This window comes from Ursus americanus, chromosome 23 (genome assembly GCF_024610735.1).
Source record: "Ursus americanus isolate L20-20 chromosome 23, mUrsAme1.1.p, whole genome shotgun sequence".
NCBI lineage: Eukaryota > Metazoa > Chordata > Mammalia > Carnivora > Ursidae > Ursus > Ursus americanus.
In genome coordinates, this window is record NC_142149.1 from 45486688 (window position 1) to 45506532 (window position 19845).

The 19845-nt window shown below is 53.0% G+C and overlaps 1 protein-coding gene across 1 annotated transcript; it reads right to left on the bottom strand.

Annotated features, from left to right (window-relative positions):
- Nucleotides 1-3419: 3419 nt before the first annotated feature.
- On the bottom strand, nt 3420-18886 carry P2RX1 (purinergic receptor P2X 1). The gene is made up of 12 exons (XM_045773499.2): nt 18474-18886; nt 10109-10256; nt 9736-9807; nt 9210-9279; nt 8867-8963; nt 8467-8547; nt 8048-8189; nt 6197-6324; nt 5693-5783; nt 5197-5262; nt 4744-4845; nt 3420-4631 (listed from the first exon to the last, which is right to left on the bottom strand). The coding sequence occupies exons 1-12, from the start codon at nt 18608-18610 to the stop codon at nt 4566-4568; spliced, it is 1200 nt and encodes a 399-aa protein (XP_045629455.1). The 5' UTR covers nt 18611-18886; the 3' UTR covers nt 3420-4565.
- Between the last annotated feature and the right edge of the window lie 959 nt (nt 18887-19845).

The window sequence follows — 19845 nt, forward strand, 5'->3', positions numbered from 1 at the left end:
ATTGGTTGTGCAGCGCGGCCCGCGGAGCCGCCCAATCCGTGCCGGGGACTCCCGCCCGGCTCCTGGAGGGGAGGGGCCACGGCGGGCCGAGGCTCAGGAGGGACCCTCCCCCTGCGGCGGGGCTGGACCTCGTCACGCCCGCGACTCCCCAATTAAGGCTACCTGGGCTCCCCCCACATCCTTCCAAACCGCGGCCTGGGCCTTTTAGTCGGACCTGGAGAGTCCAAGTGCTTACTTCGCAAAACCCTTTGTCTCCTCCCATCTGGGCCTGGCTGGGGCAAGGGCGCATCCGGGATGAGGGGGTGGTGAGGGTGGGGTGGGGGTGGGTGAGAGTGGAGATGCGCGGTGCCTACTAGGAGCAGGGCAAAGTGAGATCCGCAACTAGGATGAGGTAGAGGCCGAGCGCCAGGGAGAAAGGCCGTGAATGGTAGCTCAGAGTTTAGCCTTCTGCTGGGGGTGCGGGGGGGGGGGGGCGGGTTAGGGGAAACGCGAAGGGGTTTATCACAGTGCTGGGGTCATAGTCGGATTCGTGTTTGAGGAAGAGCTCTATGAAACAGGAGGCAGGAGTGGCCTAGCTGGGACAGAGGTCAAGACGTCCTGACCTTCACGGTGGCAATTCCTGGGGATTCTGCCCATCCCCATACCTCTCCTCTGGATTGCTCACCAAATCTTGGTTCAATTATGCTAACCACCTCGCCCCACCCCTTGCCCCAAACAGAGCTCCATATCACTCCCCAAACCTTGCCTCTTGTGTCCCTGTCTCAGTCTGGAGCCAGAAAACCAGGAGTCACCCTAGCCCCGACCATCCCTGCTCATGCTGGCTCTTAAATATCACTGGTATCCATTCATTCCTCTCCAGCTCTCTGCCTCTCTCTTAGCTCAGGCCACCATCTTTGTGTACCTGGATTGCTGCAGCAGCCTCTTCATTGGCCTCCCATCCCCATCTGGTCTCACTCCTCCTACTGGCTGAGATTTCTTCACTTGGCAGCCAGAGCAATCTTTCAGAAACCCAAGTCTAACTAGTCTGCTCCTGCTTAGGAATCTTCTGTGGCTCATCAGTACCCTGAGAATAGGTCCAAACAAGCCCTCCATGATCTCAGTCCTAATCACCTATCTGTCTAACTCCTTTCAGGTCTTGGTTCAATGTCCCTTCTGCCAGGAGTCCTTCCCTATGACCTCCTCACTGCTCAGTATGGGCTAGCAGCCCCTCCTAGGGATTTCCGTGTACTTAGCATCCATTTATCTGCTTGTTCCTGGACAGGGTCTCTTTCTAATTTACCCAACATACAGTCTGACACATCATGAGCATGTAGGTGCTCAAAAGATGTTTGTCTAATGAATAATTAGGTACGGCACTCAGGTTGGACATGTGTGGGACTAGAGTTCAGGAAACAGGGCTGGGCCAGAGAGGCAGTTGTCAGAAAATACCCATAATTGTAAGCATAGCCACGGGAAAGAGTGAGATAACTCAGGGCAAATAAAGCAGAGGCCAACCACAGAACACTTGCTTTTAACGGAGAAAGATTTCTGTACCAAGTAGGATTAGTTTTGACTCAGGGAACAGAAATCCCACATAAGAGCCTCAGAGATGACAGTGCAAGGCTAGTAGGTCAGCTCTCCTCCACAAAGACCCTCCAGATGTGGCTCTTTCCACTTACTGCTCCAGCAACCTCTGGGTATGACTCTTGTCCTCATGGTTCAGGGTGGTAGCTAGAGCTCCAGACATCACATATGCATTTCAGGCAGTGGATGAAGACAAGGATGAAGAAGTGGGTTAAGGATCTGCACCAGCTCTCTTTTAGGGAAAGTTCCCAAAAGGTGTCACATGATATTTCCACATAGATCCCATTAGCTAAAACTTAGTCACACGACCAGACCCAGCAGCAAGAGGGGGCTGGGGGATGCAGTTTCTATGCTAGGCAGCCACATACCCAGCTAAGAACCAAGGGTTGCATCGCAGTAGACAGAATCGAAAGGGAGGCTGGATGGAGAGGCAGAGCGCTACTGGTATGCCAGGCTCTGTGCTAGGCACTTTATATATCTTATCTTACCCCATCCTGAGTAGAGGCTATTACTATCCCTGACAGATAGAGAGGCTTGGAGAGTTAAGCAACTTGCCTAAGGACAAGAGCTGCGGTTGAAAACTGTCTTTTCCCCGTATACCGGTCTGGCTGGAAAATCGGGAGGGGGTGGGTCCTAGGAGCTGTTGGAAGGAAATCTTTCAACAAAGGAGGGCTTGGTCAACAATGTCAGAGGCAGACAGGCCAAGCAGGATATGGGCTGAAGAGTCTGCTTGGATTTGGCAGCAAGGACACTGTTGGTAAGCTTGACAAGGGCATTGAGGAGAGGTGGGGGTGGGGGCTGGAGGCCAATTGCAGAGGGTGGGATGCAGAGGGAAGTGCAGAAGTGTAGGTCTCTCTGGAATGCTGGCAGTTAAGGCGGAGTAGGAAGAGCTGCAGAGGAACAGGGCCAGGAGGAGGCAGAAGAGCGGAGCAAATGCTGGTATTAGGAGAAGCAGCCTCTGCTGGGAGGCCTCTGAGCGGGATAGAAGCGTTGGATACAAAGAAATCCTCTGATCATTCAGGAAGGAAGGGGGCAGGAGGTACAAAGGCAGGTAGGACTGGAGAACAAAGGGAGGGAAGAAGAGGGAGTTCCTGTCTTGTAAAAATCTGAAGGAGGGTTCTTAGCTGGGGAAGAGGGTAGAAAGTCAAGGGCCTGAAGGACAGGGAGGGGGCTGGCCTGTGCTGTCCAATATGGTTTCTTATTGCCACTAGCCACGTGTGGTGAATTAAGTTAATTAAAAGTAAATAAAATTAAAAATTCAGTTTCTTGGTTACGCTAGCCACATTTTAAGTATTAGTGGCCACATGTGGTTAGTGAATACTATTTTGGGAAGCACAGATAGAGAATGTTTCCATCATTGCTGTTGATCAGCGCTGGTCTAGATAGAGTGTGGTGATGGGGGGTTCCCAGAGACCCTGCCTGGCCATAGGTCCAGACTGCAGGTCTTCCCCACCACAGGGCCCCTGGAAGATCCTTCCACACTATCTCCATTCAAGACCTTCCTTCCCCTCTTTGGGGTTCCCTCAGCTCTCTCTCCTGGAGCAGCCAACCCCATTCTTATTCCTGCTTTCCTGAGGCCACTCTGGAGAGCATCTGCTTGTCTGAGTGCCAGGCCTCTCAAAGCTGTGGGAGGGGTACACGGAGGACCAGAAAGAGCTCCAATGTTTGGGTACAGTGGCCCATGGACAGAGGTGAGCTGACCTCCAGCACTGACACTGCGGGGCTCAGGGCCTAAGTGTCGACTCACCACTGTCTACCAAGAGATCCAGAGGACCTCAAAGATCTCTCAGCTCAGCCCCACATTCCACAGATGGGGACACCTAGTTTCAGAGACGGAAAAGTACAGAAGGCAGAAGTTTGTCCTCATTGCTTTTATTGTACTCCACTGCTCACTTTCCCCAGACTTTACGTTCAGACAGAGTTGGGCAGGCCTTAGGTGCTGAGTCTGGGCCACAAGCAGGGGGCCCAGGATTTGGCCAGGGCTCCACCCCAACCCGAGGTAGCTGACTGAGGATTCCTGGCTAGAAGGGACTGTCCTGGCCTGACACGCCGAGAGAGAAGCGTATCTCCGTGGAGGTGCTGTGGCATGGACCGTGTGTCTGCACTTGAGGGCACAGGTACGTTCCGATGGTTGTGTTTGCAGGGCCCAAGCTGTTCAAAACCAGAGTGTGGATGGGAGGGGGGTGTGCATGCAGATGAATGTGTACAGGAGACACCATGTGGCCTGTAAGTACACCACACACCTACTCAAAACTTGCGTCTGCCAGGTCAGGCAGGCCCAGGCTAAATCTGATACCCAGTCAGGAGCAGTTCTTAAACTTTAGTCTTTCAGGTGGCCTAGGGAGTTTGCCATCCTTGCATATCTGTGGCCAGCCCTAGAGATTCTGGTTTGGGAGGTCGGAGGTAGGCCCAGGTGCCTGCACTGTTGATAAGCTCCCTAGGAAAATCTGGGGCCAGTAAGAAACAGGGCTCAAGCAGAGCTGTCCAATAGAACTTTTTGCAATATTTTATGTGGTCCAATATGGCAGCCATTAGGCACATGCATCTATTTAACAGTTGTAAAGTGGCTAGTTTTAGGAACTGAATTTTTTATTTTATTCAGTTTAAATTAATATAAATTTAAATGGTCATCATGGCTAGTGTCTGTCATATGGGAAGGCATGAATCTAGAGATACAAGGCAGTGTGGTGCACGAGGGCCCGGAGAGAGAAGCCCACAGCTCTGATAGAGGAGTGCGAGGCAAGCCCTGCCCAGTCCCAGCCCCTCTAGACCAGGAGTGGCTGAGGCTGGGGCGAAGCTCCCTTGGGGGTTGTGGAGTTGGGGCCAGAGCCCGGACTTGCACAGGTCTGTCCCAGTGTCCCCTCTGAGCTGCCGAGACCTAGTGTCTACCTGGCTAAGAGGGTGGAGAGCTCCTGTGAAGACCATTCTTTCCTGGTTGGGACCCACCAGGGCCCCTGCCTGAAACCTCATGCTGTGTCCAGTCAGGAATCAGGGGCTGAGGGTCAGGATGTCTTCATGTTCTCCTGCAGGCTCAGGGTGGAGCTGGTGGCTGCGGGGTCATGCCCACCCTGTGTAAGCATAGGAGGGGATAAAAAGTCAGCCCCAGGAAACAGCTGGCCCCCCAACACAGACAGTGGGCCTAAGGCCTCAGAAAGACCCAAAGTTGGAGAGTTCTCTTACCGCCCCTGCCCCCATATGCTCCGCATACTTGAACTTCTTCTGCTTGTAGTAGTGCCTTTTGGGCAGAATGTGGAGCAGCAACAGGTCACAGAGAACCGTGGCCTAAGGGCAAGGAAGGGGCAGATAGAGCATGGGAATCTGGGGCAGGGACAGAGCCCTCCACATCCCACATCAGACCTTTCTGGCTGTGAAGGCCTGGCTCAGTCCTGCTCTGTCTAGACCTCAGGTTCTGGAAGGGGGGGATGAGGCATTGCAGGTCCCTCAGGAGATTAAGACAACCCCATCCCACCTCTGTCCTGCCCCACCTCTGGGCCTCAGTTTCTTCAGACATACTGTGGGTCTGGAGTGGTGGGGTGGGCTCAGTAAGGATGGGGGAGGACTTATTGCTGCCACTGAGATGTGGAAGGGGAGGGACTGACCTTAGTACAGTGACCCCATGACCCTAGCACTTACCACCCCAAAGATGCCAATCCCAGAGCCAATGGTCGTCATTGTGGGGATGATGTCAAACTTCCCAGCCTGGTGGCAGGGCCCAGGGAGAGAAGGATCAACAGTCAGAAGGAGCCAGGTGGAAAAGGCCTTCCTCAGAAACCCCAAGGCCAGACCCGGGGCAAAGAGCTCTCCCTTTCTATGCTCTACCCCCACCATTAGCTGTCCCCACAGCCTGCTCCCCACAGCTCTGGCTCTACATGGGGACTCAGCTGCTGGTTAGAAGCCCTGGGTTTTGACCTTGACTCTCCTTCCCTGGACACAGGGAGGTAGTGAAGGAGGTGAGGTCACCAGCTGGAAAGACCTGCCCTCAATGGGTACCCAGGTCCATCTGTTATTAGCAGTAAAACTCCTGAATGAAGCCCAGTCAACTTCCTGTTGTCTGTAACCATGGACACCAAACAAGCACTCCCAGGAACTAAGAGTGTGTCTCTGGCTGTCCTTCACACTGGACACTCACCTTGCCATCCACGAGAACGTCAAAGCGGATCCCAAACACCTTAAAGAGGTGGCGGTGGTTGGTCCCGTTTTCCACGAAGTGCCTGGCAAACCTTGGGGAAAGGGTGAGGTTGCAGAAAAGGGTGATGGAGAACAGTTTTGGGTCCAGTGTTCTCGGAGTTCAGCAGGACCCCTCAGAGGTCCGTGAGGATAGTCCCATGCCCCCAACACCCCAGGCCTCATTCCAGCAATGCTGTATTCAGTCCTCACCCTAACTCCTGATGTCAGTGATTCCCCCCACCAGTCCTGGCCAGGTGGGCCTCAAAGGGTGGGGGCTCAGGCTGCCAAGGTCTTGTTTCCTGCGGACTCCCTGCTTGGCCAGTCCCAGGAGAATGGGAGTTGCCCAGCTTCCTCTGCTTTCTTCCTGGGGACACGTACTTGGCCTCAAGGGGTTCTGGGAGTAGAAAACCCTCAAGGGGTTCTGGGAGCCCAAGGAAGAGTACACTGGTGGGGTCCGGGCAGGCACCTGAAATTGAAGCCTGGAGACAGGTTTTTCTCCTCATACAGTCCATGGAACTCGTAGATGGGTTTGCAGTGCCGCACATGCCAGTCCAGGTCACAGTTCCAGTCAATGGTGATGCCAACCACCCCGCCCTGCAGGGACACAGGTGTTGAAAACCCAGGGCTTCAAGGTCAAGAAACTCTTGTCTTATGCTGGTGCCAGCAATCTCTTGAAGAGGGGAACATTTTTTTGTCTGAGAAGAGACACTGAGAAGCTGCTGCAGGGTGAGGTCCTGTCACCCTCTGGCCCCACCTCCCACCCATCACACTCCAACTTTCTGATGGTTTCTAGAATACACCAAATTCTTTCTACCTCAGGGCCTTTGCACATACAGCTCCCCCAGTTCCACAAGTCTGGCTCTTTCTTATCCTTTGATCACTTTCTCTGAGAGGCCTTCCCTAATGACCACCTCCAGACTAAAAATGTGTGTTTGTTATTCCCTCTGTTTTCCCCTGGAACATTTGTCACTTTGAAATCATGTATTTATTTTGTGTGATTATTAACCTATTTCCTCGAAGACTATAAACTCCGTGGGGGTGGGGCTGTCTGTCTCATTTGTCACGGACTCCTGAGTTCCTAGTGAAAGTCACAGTGTGGAAGGCAAGTAAATAGTGTTGAATTAAAGTGAGTCTGTAAAGACCTGGGCTAGGAAGGGAAAACTGAGAAAGTGAAGCTCCTCTGAGGAAGGCAAGGATCAGGGACAGGTGGGGTAGGCTGAGCAACGGGACAGCTGGGAGGTGGTCAGATGAGGTGTGGAGGTGGGCAACTAGGCAGGTATGCAAGTATCTGTGCATGATGGTGAGGGGTGAGAAGTTCCTAGTGCAGGTGGCAGGGAGATTTTAGGAACAGGGAAGTCTAGCATTCAGCTTTCTGGTTGTGTGTGTTGCTACAGCGTAAACCCCCTCCAGGGTTTGGCAAACTGAGACCTGAGGGCTGAACTTGTTTGCATGTTTTCTGTGACTGCTTTTGCCCTGGAAGCAGCTGACTTGAATAAGGTTGGAACAAAGTCCTTAGGCCTGCAAAGCTGAAAATACTTCATCTCTGGCCCTTTAAAGAAAAACTTTGCTAACCCCTGTTCTAGATAAATGTGCTGTGAGCAAGTTTTGTGTGTATGTGTGATATCACAGAAAAGCAGCTGATTTCCATCCCTAAATAGGCAACTGTAGGAGAAGGCTGATAATGATCACGGGGAAACATGGACACAGGGTCACCACATGCCAGGCAGTGCTGAAGTTCCATCCCATGCATGAGCTCACTTGATCTTCAGGACAACCCCATGAGCCTGGCACTATTATTGTCCCCACTACATAGGTGCAAAAGCTCAGACACACTCAAAGTAAGAGACTAGTCTGAGGTCACATTGCTCATTAGGGGCAGAGCCAGGATTGGAACCCAGTCAGACAGGTCTGTGCTCCTTACAAGGTGCTCATCTCTTGGAACCCCAGGTGACTGTACAAATCCCAGATTCTGGAATTCTCAGGATTCCTGAGCAGGGCACAGGACTTCTCAGGGCCATAAGGCATGGAATTCAAGCTTTTATCTAATATTTAGAAAACACTGTGATCTAAGCAAACATCCAGGTGAAAATGTCTGCCCATGTCCAGTCATTCTCGGTACCCCCTCTGTGTCAGGTCCATACCAGGCCCTGCTGAGGACTCAGGCCTGACCCTCAGGAACCCCCAGTATCAGGGGATAAATCCATGTATATACTCAGCCCATACCAGAGGCTCGAGGAGGGCATGATCTGGGGCTGAAAAGCCTTCTCTGACCTGCTGATTCCAGGACCCAGCCCTCCTCATTTGCCTGGCACCATACCTTCTCAGCCAGGGTGCTAAAATTCTGTCCTGACTCTTGTACCACATAGCCGAGCTTGAAGACAGGGCACAGTGGGTGCGAGCTCTTGTGATAGAGGCAGGTCCTCATGTAGGCCGCATCCACCTCTTCCACCAGGTTGCGCCTACATGGGGGGGAGGGCATTGATAGCAACAGAATGCCAGCTGGGAGGGTGCCCGTCATGCCCCAAAGCTCTGGGGATCCCTCACAAGCTCCATCAACCCCCCCTTCCACAGACCCTGGAGACTAAAGACAGCCCACCCCAGGAGCCCAGCTCAGGCTTCTGCCTCCAAAGCGAAATCAGCAGGAGTGGAAGGTGACAGAGACAGTTGAGACCAGCAGGAGCAGCCTTGGCGGGGGGGGGGGGGGTGTCTGCATTTCTGCCCCCTTTTCCCACAAACCTGTTGACCTTGAAGCGTGGAAAGCTGATGCTGTTCTTGATGAAGAGAGTGAAGTTCTCGGCCTCTTGGAGAAGGGCAGGGCTGGAGGAGACTGTACTCACTTACCGTCCCCTCATCAGGAGTCCCCCAAGTGCCCACCGGTGTTTGTCATGGGTGTGAGGGTGTGAGGACCTACGGGATCTTCTTGTGGCCCGGGCTTGGGGGGGATGGGTGTGCTGTAATGATGGACTCTCAGGCCCCTTGACCAGGAGCCAGGGAGATCATTGGCTTGGGCCAAACAGATGGGGTAAGGGTGAGATTGGAAGAGGAAGGACAGAGCCTTTCCAGAACATGAATCCAGATGCTCCTTTGTCTGGGCTGGGGAACCTGCTCCCAGCTCCCTGGATGGATAAGGCATTACCGTGGGACATTGTCATCCACCTCCACAGGACACCAGCCAAAGATCTCACATGTCTGCACAGTGTCATTGAAGGCCACACACTTGCCTGTGCGGATGCCTGGAGCAAGGGAGGAACACATGGGTGCCCACTCCAAGCTGGGGGTAGTGAGGAGGGCCCTCATCTCCAAGAGACCCCAGTGATGGGACACCCAAGAGCAGAAGCCTGAGGACAGAAATGTGGCTGGGTACAGGGCAGGCCAAGGCTAGGATGGCAGGAAGGGAGAGAGCAGGAAGGACTTCCTGGTGGAGGAAGCCTGGCGATGAACAGGGACTGTGCAGGGGGATGGGAGGAGGCCGACCTTACCTTGGGCCTTCCTTTCTGCCTTCCCTGGAGTGCAGCCACTGTCATTTGTGCATGTACCCCCTTCTGGGTGCTAGGGGAAGGGAGAGTTGCTGATCCCAGGCCCCTTGGGTAGTGTCCTAAGGAGAGCTCCTCCCATCCCCAGGGCCCTAGGGAAGTCATGAGGCAGTCTTAGCAGCTTTGGGGTGAACTTTGCTTATAGCTTCCTTCCCCCAGTCCCCTCCCAGGACCCTTCTGGGCTCAGGCCCAGCTGTGCTATTGCCAGTGTCACCTGGCAGGGAGCAGAGACGTTAGGGCTTGGGGATTGGGTGGGCACCGAGGCTCAGCATCTTGCTTGACACATAGCTGGGAGGCAAGCCTCAGCACTGCCAATAGCGGACTGTTACTTCGCGTGAATCTATGCCTAAAATTCCACCATCGCATTCCCCTGAGGAAGCCTATCTTCAATGCTCAAGGGGACTCCCTCTTCCACGTTATTTTCCCTTGTAGGTCCAGGAAGTGGGGAGAGGGGATGGGTAGCAGTCCTCACCTCTGCACAGTAGCCTTGAGCCTGGTGCGGGGTCACAATGAAATTGGTCATGATCACAAAGGAGCTGTCCCCCTGAAAGTGAGGAGTAGGGGAGGGAAGGGCAGGGCTCTGAGTTGGGAGAACATCCCCAAGAGCACAACACTGCCCCAACAAGCCCCTAGAATCTACAAGATACCCAGCAGCCTCCATACCCCGTAATGTCAGAAAGGGATGATATTACAACGTGTTTTTGCCCCTCATTCACAGTTAGGGAAGCTGAGGCCCAGAGGGAGATAGGAGCTGGAGTAGTCCAATAGGGAGATTGGACAGAGCCCAATTCCCACTCTGAGCCAGGCCCCGCCGTGGGGGAAGGTGTACCCCTGAGTCAGCTCACCTGGGCTGGGAAGACGTAGTCAGCTACATCCCAGACCTGGGAGCCCAGACCTGGGAGCTGTGTCACGGCCAGACCTTTGAGTTTCACAGACACGCTGCTGATGAGGCCACTTGAGGTCTGATAGCCCTTCTCGTAGACAAACACCCACCTGTGGGGTGTTTTGGGGGTTAAAGGAGTCAGAGCAAGGCCAGGCCATTCAAAGATGGCATGAGGCTATGTGGGCTGCTGCCCTTTCTGGCACCAGCTAGACATGTCAAATACTTTCCCTTCCCTTCTCCAGATGCATCTCTGAGCCGTTCTCTGCTCCTAAAGGTACATCTTGGGCTGGGGGCAGAAGAGCCTCACCTGCTTCCCCGGGCTGGCCTGTACCTGAAGTTCCACCCTTCCTTTTACTAGGAAAATACTAATTCCCAGAGAGGAGATCCACTGAAGGACTCTTTCAGATCCTTTTCCAAGAGCAGAATTTGCTGGGGCCTAGAGGCCAAGCTTCTTGGACCACAATCCTCAGGCCCAGACTGCTCCTTCCTGCCTGAGGTTCTTCCACTGAGAACCAGTAGAGCATGATGGCTGAGAACCTGGCCTTTGGTGCCCAAGAGGATGGATTGGGCAGTCCTAGCTACACTACTCATGGGCTGTGTGATTTTGGATAAGCTATTCAGTCTGTCTCTGCCTCATCTGTGTGAGAATAACAATAATAGTACTAATCGTACTTGCTGTGATTTACTGCATGCAAATCACTTAGAATGGGGACCAGCATGCACTAAGCACTACATAGATACTAGCTGTGATTATCTCAGCCATGCCGGGAGCTCCTGGCAAGGGGGACTGGAAGGGAAACAGAGGGGGCAAGTGGCCCTCAGAAGGGCTTGCATAATATGGCCCCAGTTGAGGCCCATTGGAGTGACTCATGCTGGAGGCCTCCCAGCTTTCTTGGGAAATTCTGGCCTTCCCTTCCTAGCATGAAGAACCCCTATTCCTTTGGGTTCTCCGCTTTCTGTCTGGAAGGGTCAGTGAAATTGACCTCCCTCCTAGCCTTGAGTGTAGGGAGGGTGGGGCACATGACCAAGACTTACCAATCAATGTTACGTTGCCCTAGCAACAGTGCTAGCACAGCCCAGTGATAGGTCTAAAGATGGGCACACAACCTAGGGAGTTTCAACAATGAGGCTAGGACTTCTCTGGGAGTTACTGGGAAAGAGACATCCTTTCTGTTAGATAGCTAAGCAAGGTAGCCATAAGACCAAAACTATGGTTAGTCATCCTGCTACCTCACAGAGAGAGTAAGTCTGAGAATGAAGTCAATTTAGAGGAAAGTTAGGCCAGGAGATGGAAGAGGGCAGCCTCCTGACAACGGTTGAGCACCTGGATCTAGTCATGCCTGAAGCATGTTAAAGAAATCTACTTCTGGACTTTTCTGTTACATGAGCTAATAAATTCTTTCCTTTATTTAAGCCAGTTTGGGTTTGGTTTCTGTTGATTACAACTGAGAGTCCTGGGTATGGTCCATTTCCTTCAGGAAAGACTGCATGGAGATTCAGTGTAACTCTATGTTTGAGTGTATGTGTCCATTTGTGGTACCCATCAGAGTGTGTAGCTGCGTATCTCTGGGGGAAATCTGTGAGCACACCTGTGGCTCTGTCTGATTGCCCAAGCAGAACTCAAAGCCCCTCTCCTGTGATCCAGAGCTCAAGCCTCGTAGCAATTCTCTGGGCATCTTAGTCCCAGAGTCAGTGCTAACTCTCTGTGGGCTGTCTCCCTGCCCCAGGCCCTAGGAAGTCAGCCCACCCAGGTCTTCCTCTTCCCTCCCATGGTCCCCACTTCATCTTCTCCAGGCCCCTCCCCAAGCCTGGCCCAGGAGGCACCCCTCCCAAGCCTAAGCATGGTCACTGCTGCCCCCTGCAGGTCCTAGATGGCACCAGGCAAGGCATGACAAAGGCTTCAAGTCCTCAGTGCTTCCAGCCTTATGAGGGAGACTGGGGGCATCACCTACCCCTACCCTCCTCAGCCTCCTTAGTCCAGGGAGGATCCTGACTCCATGCCCAAGCTCAGAGGAGCTGTTGGGGATGGTGGGGAGCTGCTCTATGTTCTGAACCCCTCCACATAGTGGGGTGGCCGAGAGTATGACCCCCAATGTGTAACAGAAGCCATGATTCAGGTATCAGCACTGCCACTCACCAGCTGTGTGACTGTAGCCTCACCAGGCTAAAGACAAAACCTCTCTGAGTCCTGGCTTTCTCAGTAAAACAGATGTGATGGCACTTACCTTAAAAATGCTGCTTTTCATTCAACAAATATGAGCAAGGCCTTCCCATGTATTGAACCATGGGCTGGGTGCAGGAAGAAAGCAAGTCCAGGTGACTAGGGGATTTCCCACGAGTTCTCATTAAGGAAGTTAGCATGCAGTAGTCACATACTAAATAATCCTCTTATTTTCACTGTCTGGAGTCCGTAGTTCCTCTTTACATGTCCACCTGTCCCCGTCACCCTGGTTTCTATTCTCTGCCCAGGCAGAAGGTCATGTAAGCTGTCACCAATACATCACGCCCCAGATCTTCATCTGCACTTCTGCACTTTCCCTGGAGATCTAATTCCACACATTCATTTAGTGATTCAACAAATATTTATTGATTGAGCCCTTATTATGTGCCGAGCAATGTTCTAGGCACTAAAAATACAGAAGTGAACAAAGCCAACCAAAATTCTGCACTCAAGAGTCTTCCATACATGTCTATATGACCCAACGCTTTGTGACACTCATTCCTTCTCCCTCCTCTAGCCCCTCGCCCCAGACATCACACAGGTACCTCAAACTCAACTCAAACCCTTGCAAAACCTGGTGGTTCCTCAAAAAGTTAAATGTGGAGTTACCACTCGATTCAGCAATCCTACTTCCAGGTATATACCCAACAGAACTGAAAATACATCCACACAAAAACTTGTACACAAGTCTTCAGAGCAACATTATACTTAGGAAGCAGAAGTGGAAACATCCCAAATGACGACCTGCCGATGGACAGATAAATCAAATGTCACATATCCATACAATGAAATGGCATTCAGCCATGAAAAGGAATGAACTAGTGATACACGTTATAACCAACATAGATGAACCTTACAAATACGCTAAGTGAAAGAAGCCAGACGCAAAAGGCCGCATATGATTTTATTTCTATGAAATGTCTAGAGTAGGCAAAGCAGGCTGTACAGAGAAAGAATGGGGGGTTATTGCTAAGGAGTAGAGTTCCTTTCTGGAGTAGTGAACATGTCGTAGACTAGGTAGTGGTGATGGTGGCACAACTTTGTGATTATATGAAAAACCACTGACTTGTATATTCCTAAAGGGTGAATGTGATGGCATTTGACTAATATCTCTAAACAAAAATTCAGTGGGGCTAACCTGAATGCCTCATGTTTCCCACAGAACTTGCCCCTCTGTTGCCCTCATCTTGGAGGATGGCATCATACCTACCCCATCCTCCTCAAAGCCTGAGCATCGTCCTCACCCCTCATCCTCCATTATCCCCACATTCTTTGGGCCCCTCTGTCCTTTTGGCTTTCATCTAAGGACCCAAAGGGGTTTTGCTGTGGGAGGCTGAGATGTGAGAGGAGCCAGGACACATGCCAGGGGAAGGAACTCTGGCGTGGGGATGGGACGATATGTTGTGGCTGGTGGGGACACACGGTGCAACCTCGGGCAGCAGGCAACCAGACCAGGCACCTGCTATGGGGCAGAGCAGCATTGGGGAGGGGCAAGACCAGACTCCAGGCCTGGGAGGGATTGAGCTTAGAGCTGGGGCCCACCCTGAGTGCTTGGAGGTTAATCTACATGTTGTCTGCAGATAAGTTAGGCTGACAATTCGTGTTTAAAATTTTTTTTAATGAGTCACCAACATCTAAATACCAAGAGGTTCCTTTTGCTCATAAATTCCAATTTCTCACTGCTCTTGAGAAGTCAAAAACTCTGGCTGTGCTGGGCCCCTGGCCTTCTGCAGAGACGATGGGCAGAAAGTAAGCAGTGGACACCCCCTCCACACATACCTCTCCGGTGTGGGGCCCACCAGGGTGACTACTTCTGTCCTCCATGCTCACTGCTCCTGCCTTGGCATGGCCTCCTCCTCTCCTCTTATCACTGCTGCCTCTTCATAGTGCCCTACCTCTGGCCTCCACCCCCACCCCATCCCCTGCCTGCCCTGGGGCTTCCCCTGCTAGACATTCTTCTATGGCTCCCCATGACCTATAGGAGAAAGCCCATGTTCCTCAGCCTGGCATTCAGAGGCCTGAATCAGTGGCTGTGCTCACCCCTCCACCTCCTTTCCCTTGAGGTCCTTTCATGCTCCACAGCCTAACCTTCGTTACTCTTTTGCTGTTCCTTTCCTGCCCCAGGGCCTTTGATCATACTCTGCTTTCCAGCAGGAGTGCCTGGATTAGGTAGGCACACGAGACTCTACCAACCAGGGTTTTTCATTTCCTTGGCTATAACAATTGGTTTTGTGGTAGGCACTTGACCTGACCCCTGCCAGTAAGAGTTGGATCTGGGACTTTTGCTGGAACTCTGGAAAAGGAGACAGTCTTATGCCCTAGAGATGGCTAAGCTGGTGAGATGTCAGGCTGGAGCTGCCATTTTGCCACTATGAAGTTAGAGAGACTGCCTAAGAATGAAGCCCAGAGAATAGCAGAGCTGGGAAGAGGAGAAAATCCTGGCTAGCTTCTTTGGAGAACCGAAACGGGTCCAACCTGAATTCCCCATCTCCCTGCACAACTTGCTCTTCCTGTGTCCTCATCATGGAGGATCCAGCCAGGCCTAAAGCCTGCATCGATTTTTTTTTTCAGTTACATAAACCACTTGATAGCCCCACTCTTCTCTAGGAACCAAAGGAGTCCTGGCTAACTCATCCTCCACTCCTCACTCTTCCTTTGCCCACCCTGTACCCCACCTCTGTCCCATGGATCCCAGCACAGCAATAGGCACAGAGAAAATGCTGTAGAAATGTCCCTGGATGCATTTTTCCCAGCAATAATTTGTATCTATCCTTATCCCTGATTGGTATGCTCCAGGATCCATTTGAAAATCTCAGAAGCATGTGAACTTCTCAAGCGCTCTGTGTGGAGGTAGATGGGGCAGGGGAGGGGGACACAAAGGGAAAGCCAAGAGCAGATTTGCCTGGCTTATAGACCCCAGGCTTTTTTGCTCACGGCTGGTTCCACCACTCTTGTCATCTCTTCCAGGAAGCTTCCCAGGCTCCACTTACCAAGCAGCATTCACAAATCTCATTGGGACCCTCCTGTGTACCGTAGCCAGACCTCTGTCCTCTCCAAACCAGAGCCCTCCAGGCAGGGACGTATCCCAGTACACTCCTTGTTTGGGCCTACTAGGTCATGGATGACAGCCCACTGCCCGTATACTGAGTTACAGAGAGCTCATCATGTCCCAGGAGACAGTTCTAACTGCAAATTAACCATTTTAATTTGAGACAAAAAGAGTGAGATCTTAGCTCAGCCCACCAGGGCCTCAGGCCCACTTGCTGAGAGAGAATACAACCTCAGTTTGCCTTCTCAGAGTCTGCTTGGGTTCTCAACATCTCAGCCTCTCTGCCTCTGTCTTAGTAATTCACCATCTCTCAGTCTCAGGACCTCTCTCTTCATCGGAGTGGTTGTGCTCTGATGTCTATCCCTCAGTCCGGTTCTGTCTTTGTGTCTGCGCATCCTCCATCTTGTTTGTGCCTCTGTCTCTGGAATGCGGGAGTCTGGCTCTTCTCCCATGCTCCCCTTTGTACCCTGTAGCACCCACAGGACCAGGCATTCAGACAGACAGGGCCTTGTGAAGGGGGCTAATTAAAGAAAGGCCTCCCTCCTCAGAAACGAGCCTGCGTACGTCTTTAGAGGGTTCCTCCCGACCTTATTTCGTGGAACAGTTGGGAAACTAAAGCTTGAGATAGTGAGACCAAGTCCAGGCCAGTTTTTGTCTGCAGCTGAGCGGTCAGCAAAGCAGCGAGCAGTGGCCAGACGAGGGTGCTAGAGATAGCAGGAGTTTCAGTTGGAACAGGAAGTCTGGGCTTAAGGGTGGGGTTGTGAGGGGTGGGTGTTGTGGGGGACCCTGCCTTCCACTCTCTGCTATATGACTTCGGCAAGTCAGTGCCCTCTCTGAGAATGTTTCCTTTCCAGGATATCAAGGCCAACTTTGGAACCATGCAGCTGGATTCAAATCTGGTTTAGCCTCTTTCTGGTTGTGAGATTCAGACTAAATCACCCAGCATCCCTGAGCCTCACCCAAACTGAGGAGGCCGCATCCATTTGGAAACTGAGTAGACTGTCCTTGGGAGGGAGGAAAGCAAGGAGAGAGGTAGGCAGGTCTCTGTTACTAGAGGTATGTGCTCAGGACCGGATGTTGGCTTGGGGCCTGTGGTACAGCTGGGAGTGGGGTGAGCGGACCGTGGCTTTCCCTCTGACAGTCTGTGACCAACACACAAGAGGGCCCTGGCGCTGGTCCCACTGCTGACCTGAAAGCAGAAATAAGGAGCAATAGGGGCCACAGTGAGGACAACATTCTCCCAGCCTCTTCTGGTGAAGGATGGGCTAGGCCTGGGCAGGCAACCTCTCTTTTCCCTGGAGGGTCAGGAGCGCAGTTAATGGTGAGCTTTTAGGCCCATCCTGTGCCTGGTATCACAGCATCAGTGTCCCATTACAATGTTCTCAGAGCCTTTGTGAGGTGGGAAAGGAGAAGGCAGGGCTGAGGCCTGGGGATCGAGGGTCCTCCGTTCTAGCTGGGACTTGCTTTGTGACCTGCAAGTCCCACTATTCCTTTCTGGTCCTCAGTTTTCCTCACAAGCTCAGATGACACTGCAGATGTCAAATTGGTCTGTGAACAGGAGGGAGGCAGAGGCCGAAAGATGTCACAGGGCTAGGTCCTGGCTTTGACTCCACCTGAGCTGCTCTGAGGCCTTGGGGGCCAGACGGGGTAGAGGGAAGGCTGTTTTGGATATCAGAGGCCCTGGAGGGACCAGAGTGATACGGTCACTGTCTGGCCTCCTAGTCAGCCTGCCCTGGCTCTAGTCAGCAGTCCCGGTTTGGTCCTACAGCAAAAACGGGGACATGGAGACCAGAGGCACAGGGCCCTCAGAATCACAGAGCAAAGGGATTCTGCTGTGCATCCCCAAGCCCCCTCAGCAGGAGCTGAAACTCCTTCATTGGCCCTGGGGCCTCCAAGAACCCTCTGTAGTATCACTCTGAGTGGATAGGATGCTCCCCCCGCCCCGCCCCAGGGCACGCACATCAGGTGCCCAGCCACAGACATGTACATGTGGATACCCAGCCACAGGGACACACCCAGCAGCCACCCCCAGTAGGCGCATGCCCAGACACAGGAGAACATACGCACCCACACGGAGCTCTAGGTACGACACATAGGCATACACACACCACATACGCCCATGCGCGCTCACACAAGCACATATATGTGTAAGTCACTGCCAGGCCTATCTTGGCTCCCAGGACAGCAAGACTGCAGGGGAGTACCACTTTGCTTCTGCCTCTGCACTGCTGGGACAGTGGGACAGGTCTCAAGATGCCTAGAAAGGAGGGGCGCCTGGGTGGCGCAGTCGTTAAGCGCCTGCCTTTGGCTCAGGACGTGATCCCAGTGTTCTGGGATCGAGCCCCACATCAGGCTCCTCCGCTGGGAGCCTGCTTCTTCCTCTCCCACTCCCCCTGCTTGTGTTCCCTCTCTTGCTGGCTGTCTCTGTCAAATAAATAAATAAAATCTTTTTTAAAAAATGCCTAGAAAGGAGCAGTCATCCCTGGGACCTGAACTGACCTCACCCTCTGCCCAACAGGCCACCATTAAGGTACAGGTGTTCTGAACTTGAAAGTTTCTTTGCTCTGGGGGTTTCAAGTATCTCAGGATGCCTCTAATTTAGGCAGGGCAGGTGGGAACAGGGCCTGTCCCCCTTTGGCTTGTAAAATGGGGATGTGGCCTCTGTCTCTTAGTAGTGGCCTGGCTTGGCTGGACGGTCAGAAGTAGAAGGACTCTGGTTGTGGTTTGCTGGGGCCCTGGTCTCCAGCACCACTCACCACTTGAGACACCATTGACATTGACACCATTGAGTCAGTTCCTTAGAACCCAACGGCTTTGCCTCTTGTTCACCATACGACTCGGGGCAGGACTTCCCCTCTCTACCTTAACATCCCCGTCCTGACAGTGAGTTAGCAGGCTTCCATTCCTTCTGAATAGCACTACAGTTCGTTAGGGAGGATGACAACTGATAGAGAGAAAGAGGGGCTCCTTGGGGTCATGGGGTCATCCCAGAGCCTGGAGGAAAGGCCCAGGTTGGAAGCTGGTGCAAGAGAGTGGCAGGTAGGGGCCCAGACTCACCCAATGACGTAGACCAGAACCACGAGCTGGATCAGGCGGAAGACGACGCCCACCTTCTTGTTGCGCACAAGCACCATTCGGGGAGTGTCATACTCAAAAAAGAAAGCAGCCAGTTCATCCTGGAGCCGCTGTGCCATGGTGGGCCAGGCTGTGGCCTGAGAACTGAGCCCCTTGCACAGCCTTTGCTCTTGAGGTGAGCCAGATGTCAATGCCCACGTCTACAGTGGAGCTTCTAGGGGCTTCCTGGCCCGTTAGGAAGGGTAGGGTATGGCAGGGCAGGGCAGGGCAGCTGGGGCCAGAGGTCAGGAGTCAGGGGTCAGTTGAAGGGACTTGGGTTGAAAAATAGAGTCCTTGGGTGGTTAGAGCAGCTCTTGGCCCCTGGCAGGCAATGGACTGTGGGCCGGCCGCGCCTGTGGACAAATAAATTCCCAAAGATAGATGGGGGCGGGGCTGGTGGGGCCACCCAGGCCCAGCCCCACAGCTCCTTCTGGCTCCGCCTGGGCCCTGCTGAGCCTCCGGAAACAGGAGCTGTTGGCAGGAAACCACAGGCCACCCGTCACAAGGCAAAGATAAAGCTGTCAGCCCCCCATGAACCTGGTGGAACAGAACAGGGCCACGGCTTGGGTGGAATGGCCTCAGGTTGAAGCCTTCCCCAAACCAGGGACCCATACCCATATCCACACATCCTCCCCACTCTACCTGTGCCCCGAGGTGGGGAGCTCAGTCCCTGCGGGGTTTGTGGTCAGGAGAGCAGAAGAGGAAGCAGGGCCATTTCTGTAAGTATCGGCTGTCTGATACTTCCAGAGCCTGCAGCAGGACCCCCACCTCTGTCCTTATAGACTAGCTTCCTTATAGACCACCTGTCCCTCTGAGTCCAAGCCTGGCCTGTGCCCAGTCGACCTTAGCATTGGGCTGGCATCTCTATAGCTTACCTCTCCTTTCCCATCATTTTTTCTGTCCCAGCCACACCTCCACCTCCCAAAAACAAGCAGAGGGAGGCAGGTGCCCAGAAGAATCAAGGGCCACATCTGTTATACATTGCCACAGGGCTCCTGAGACAAAGCAGGGAAAGCCTGACATCAGACAGCCTCAGTTAATATCCTTGGCTCTGCTACTAGCTGCGTGTGAAATGGGGATGATAATAAGATTTCCCTCATAGGTAGAGGCCCCAGGGGACTGGGTCCCAACAACACTGAGGACAAAAACCTGAGTCCACTATTGATCTTAAGGTACAGACCTTCTGCAGCCCCTGTCTTCAACCACAGCCCAGGGCATGAATGCAAGGGCTGCAGGGGGCTGGGGGTGGGACAGAGGTCTCCTGTTTGCTTTTGGAGCCCTAGAGCTAGAGGCCTCCCCTGACCTAACGCTTTGT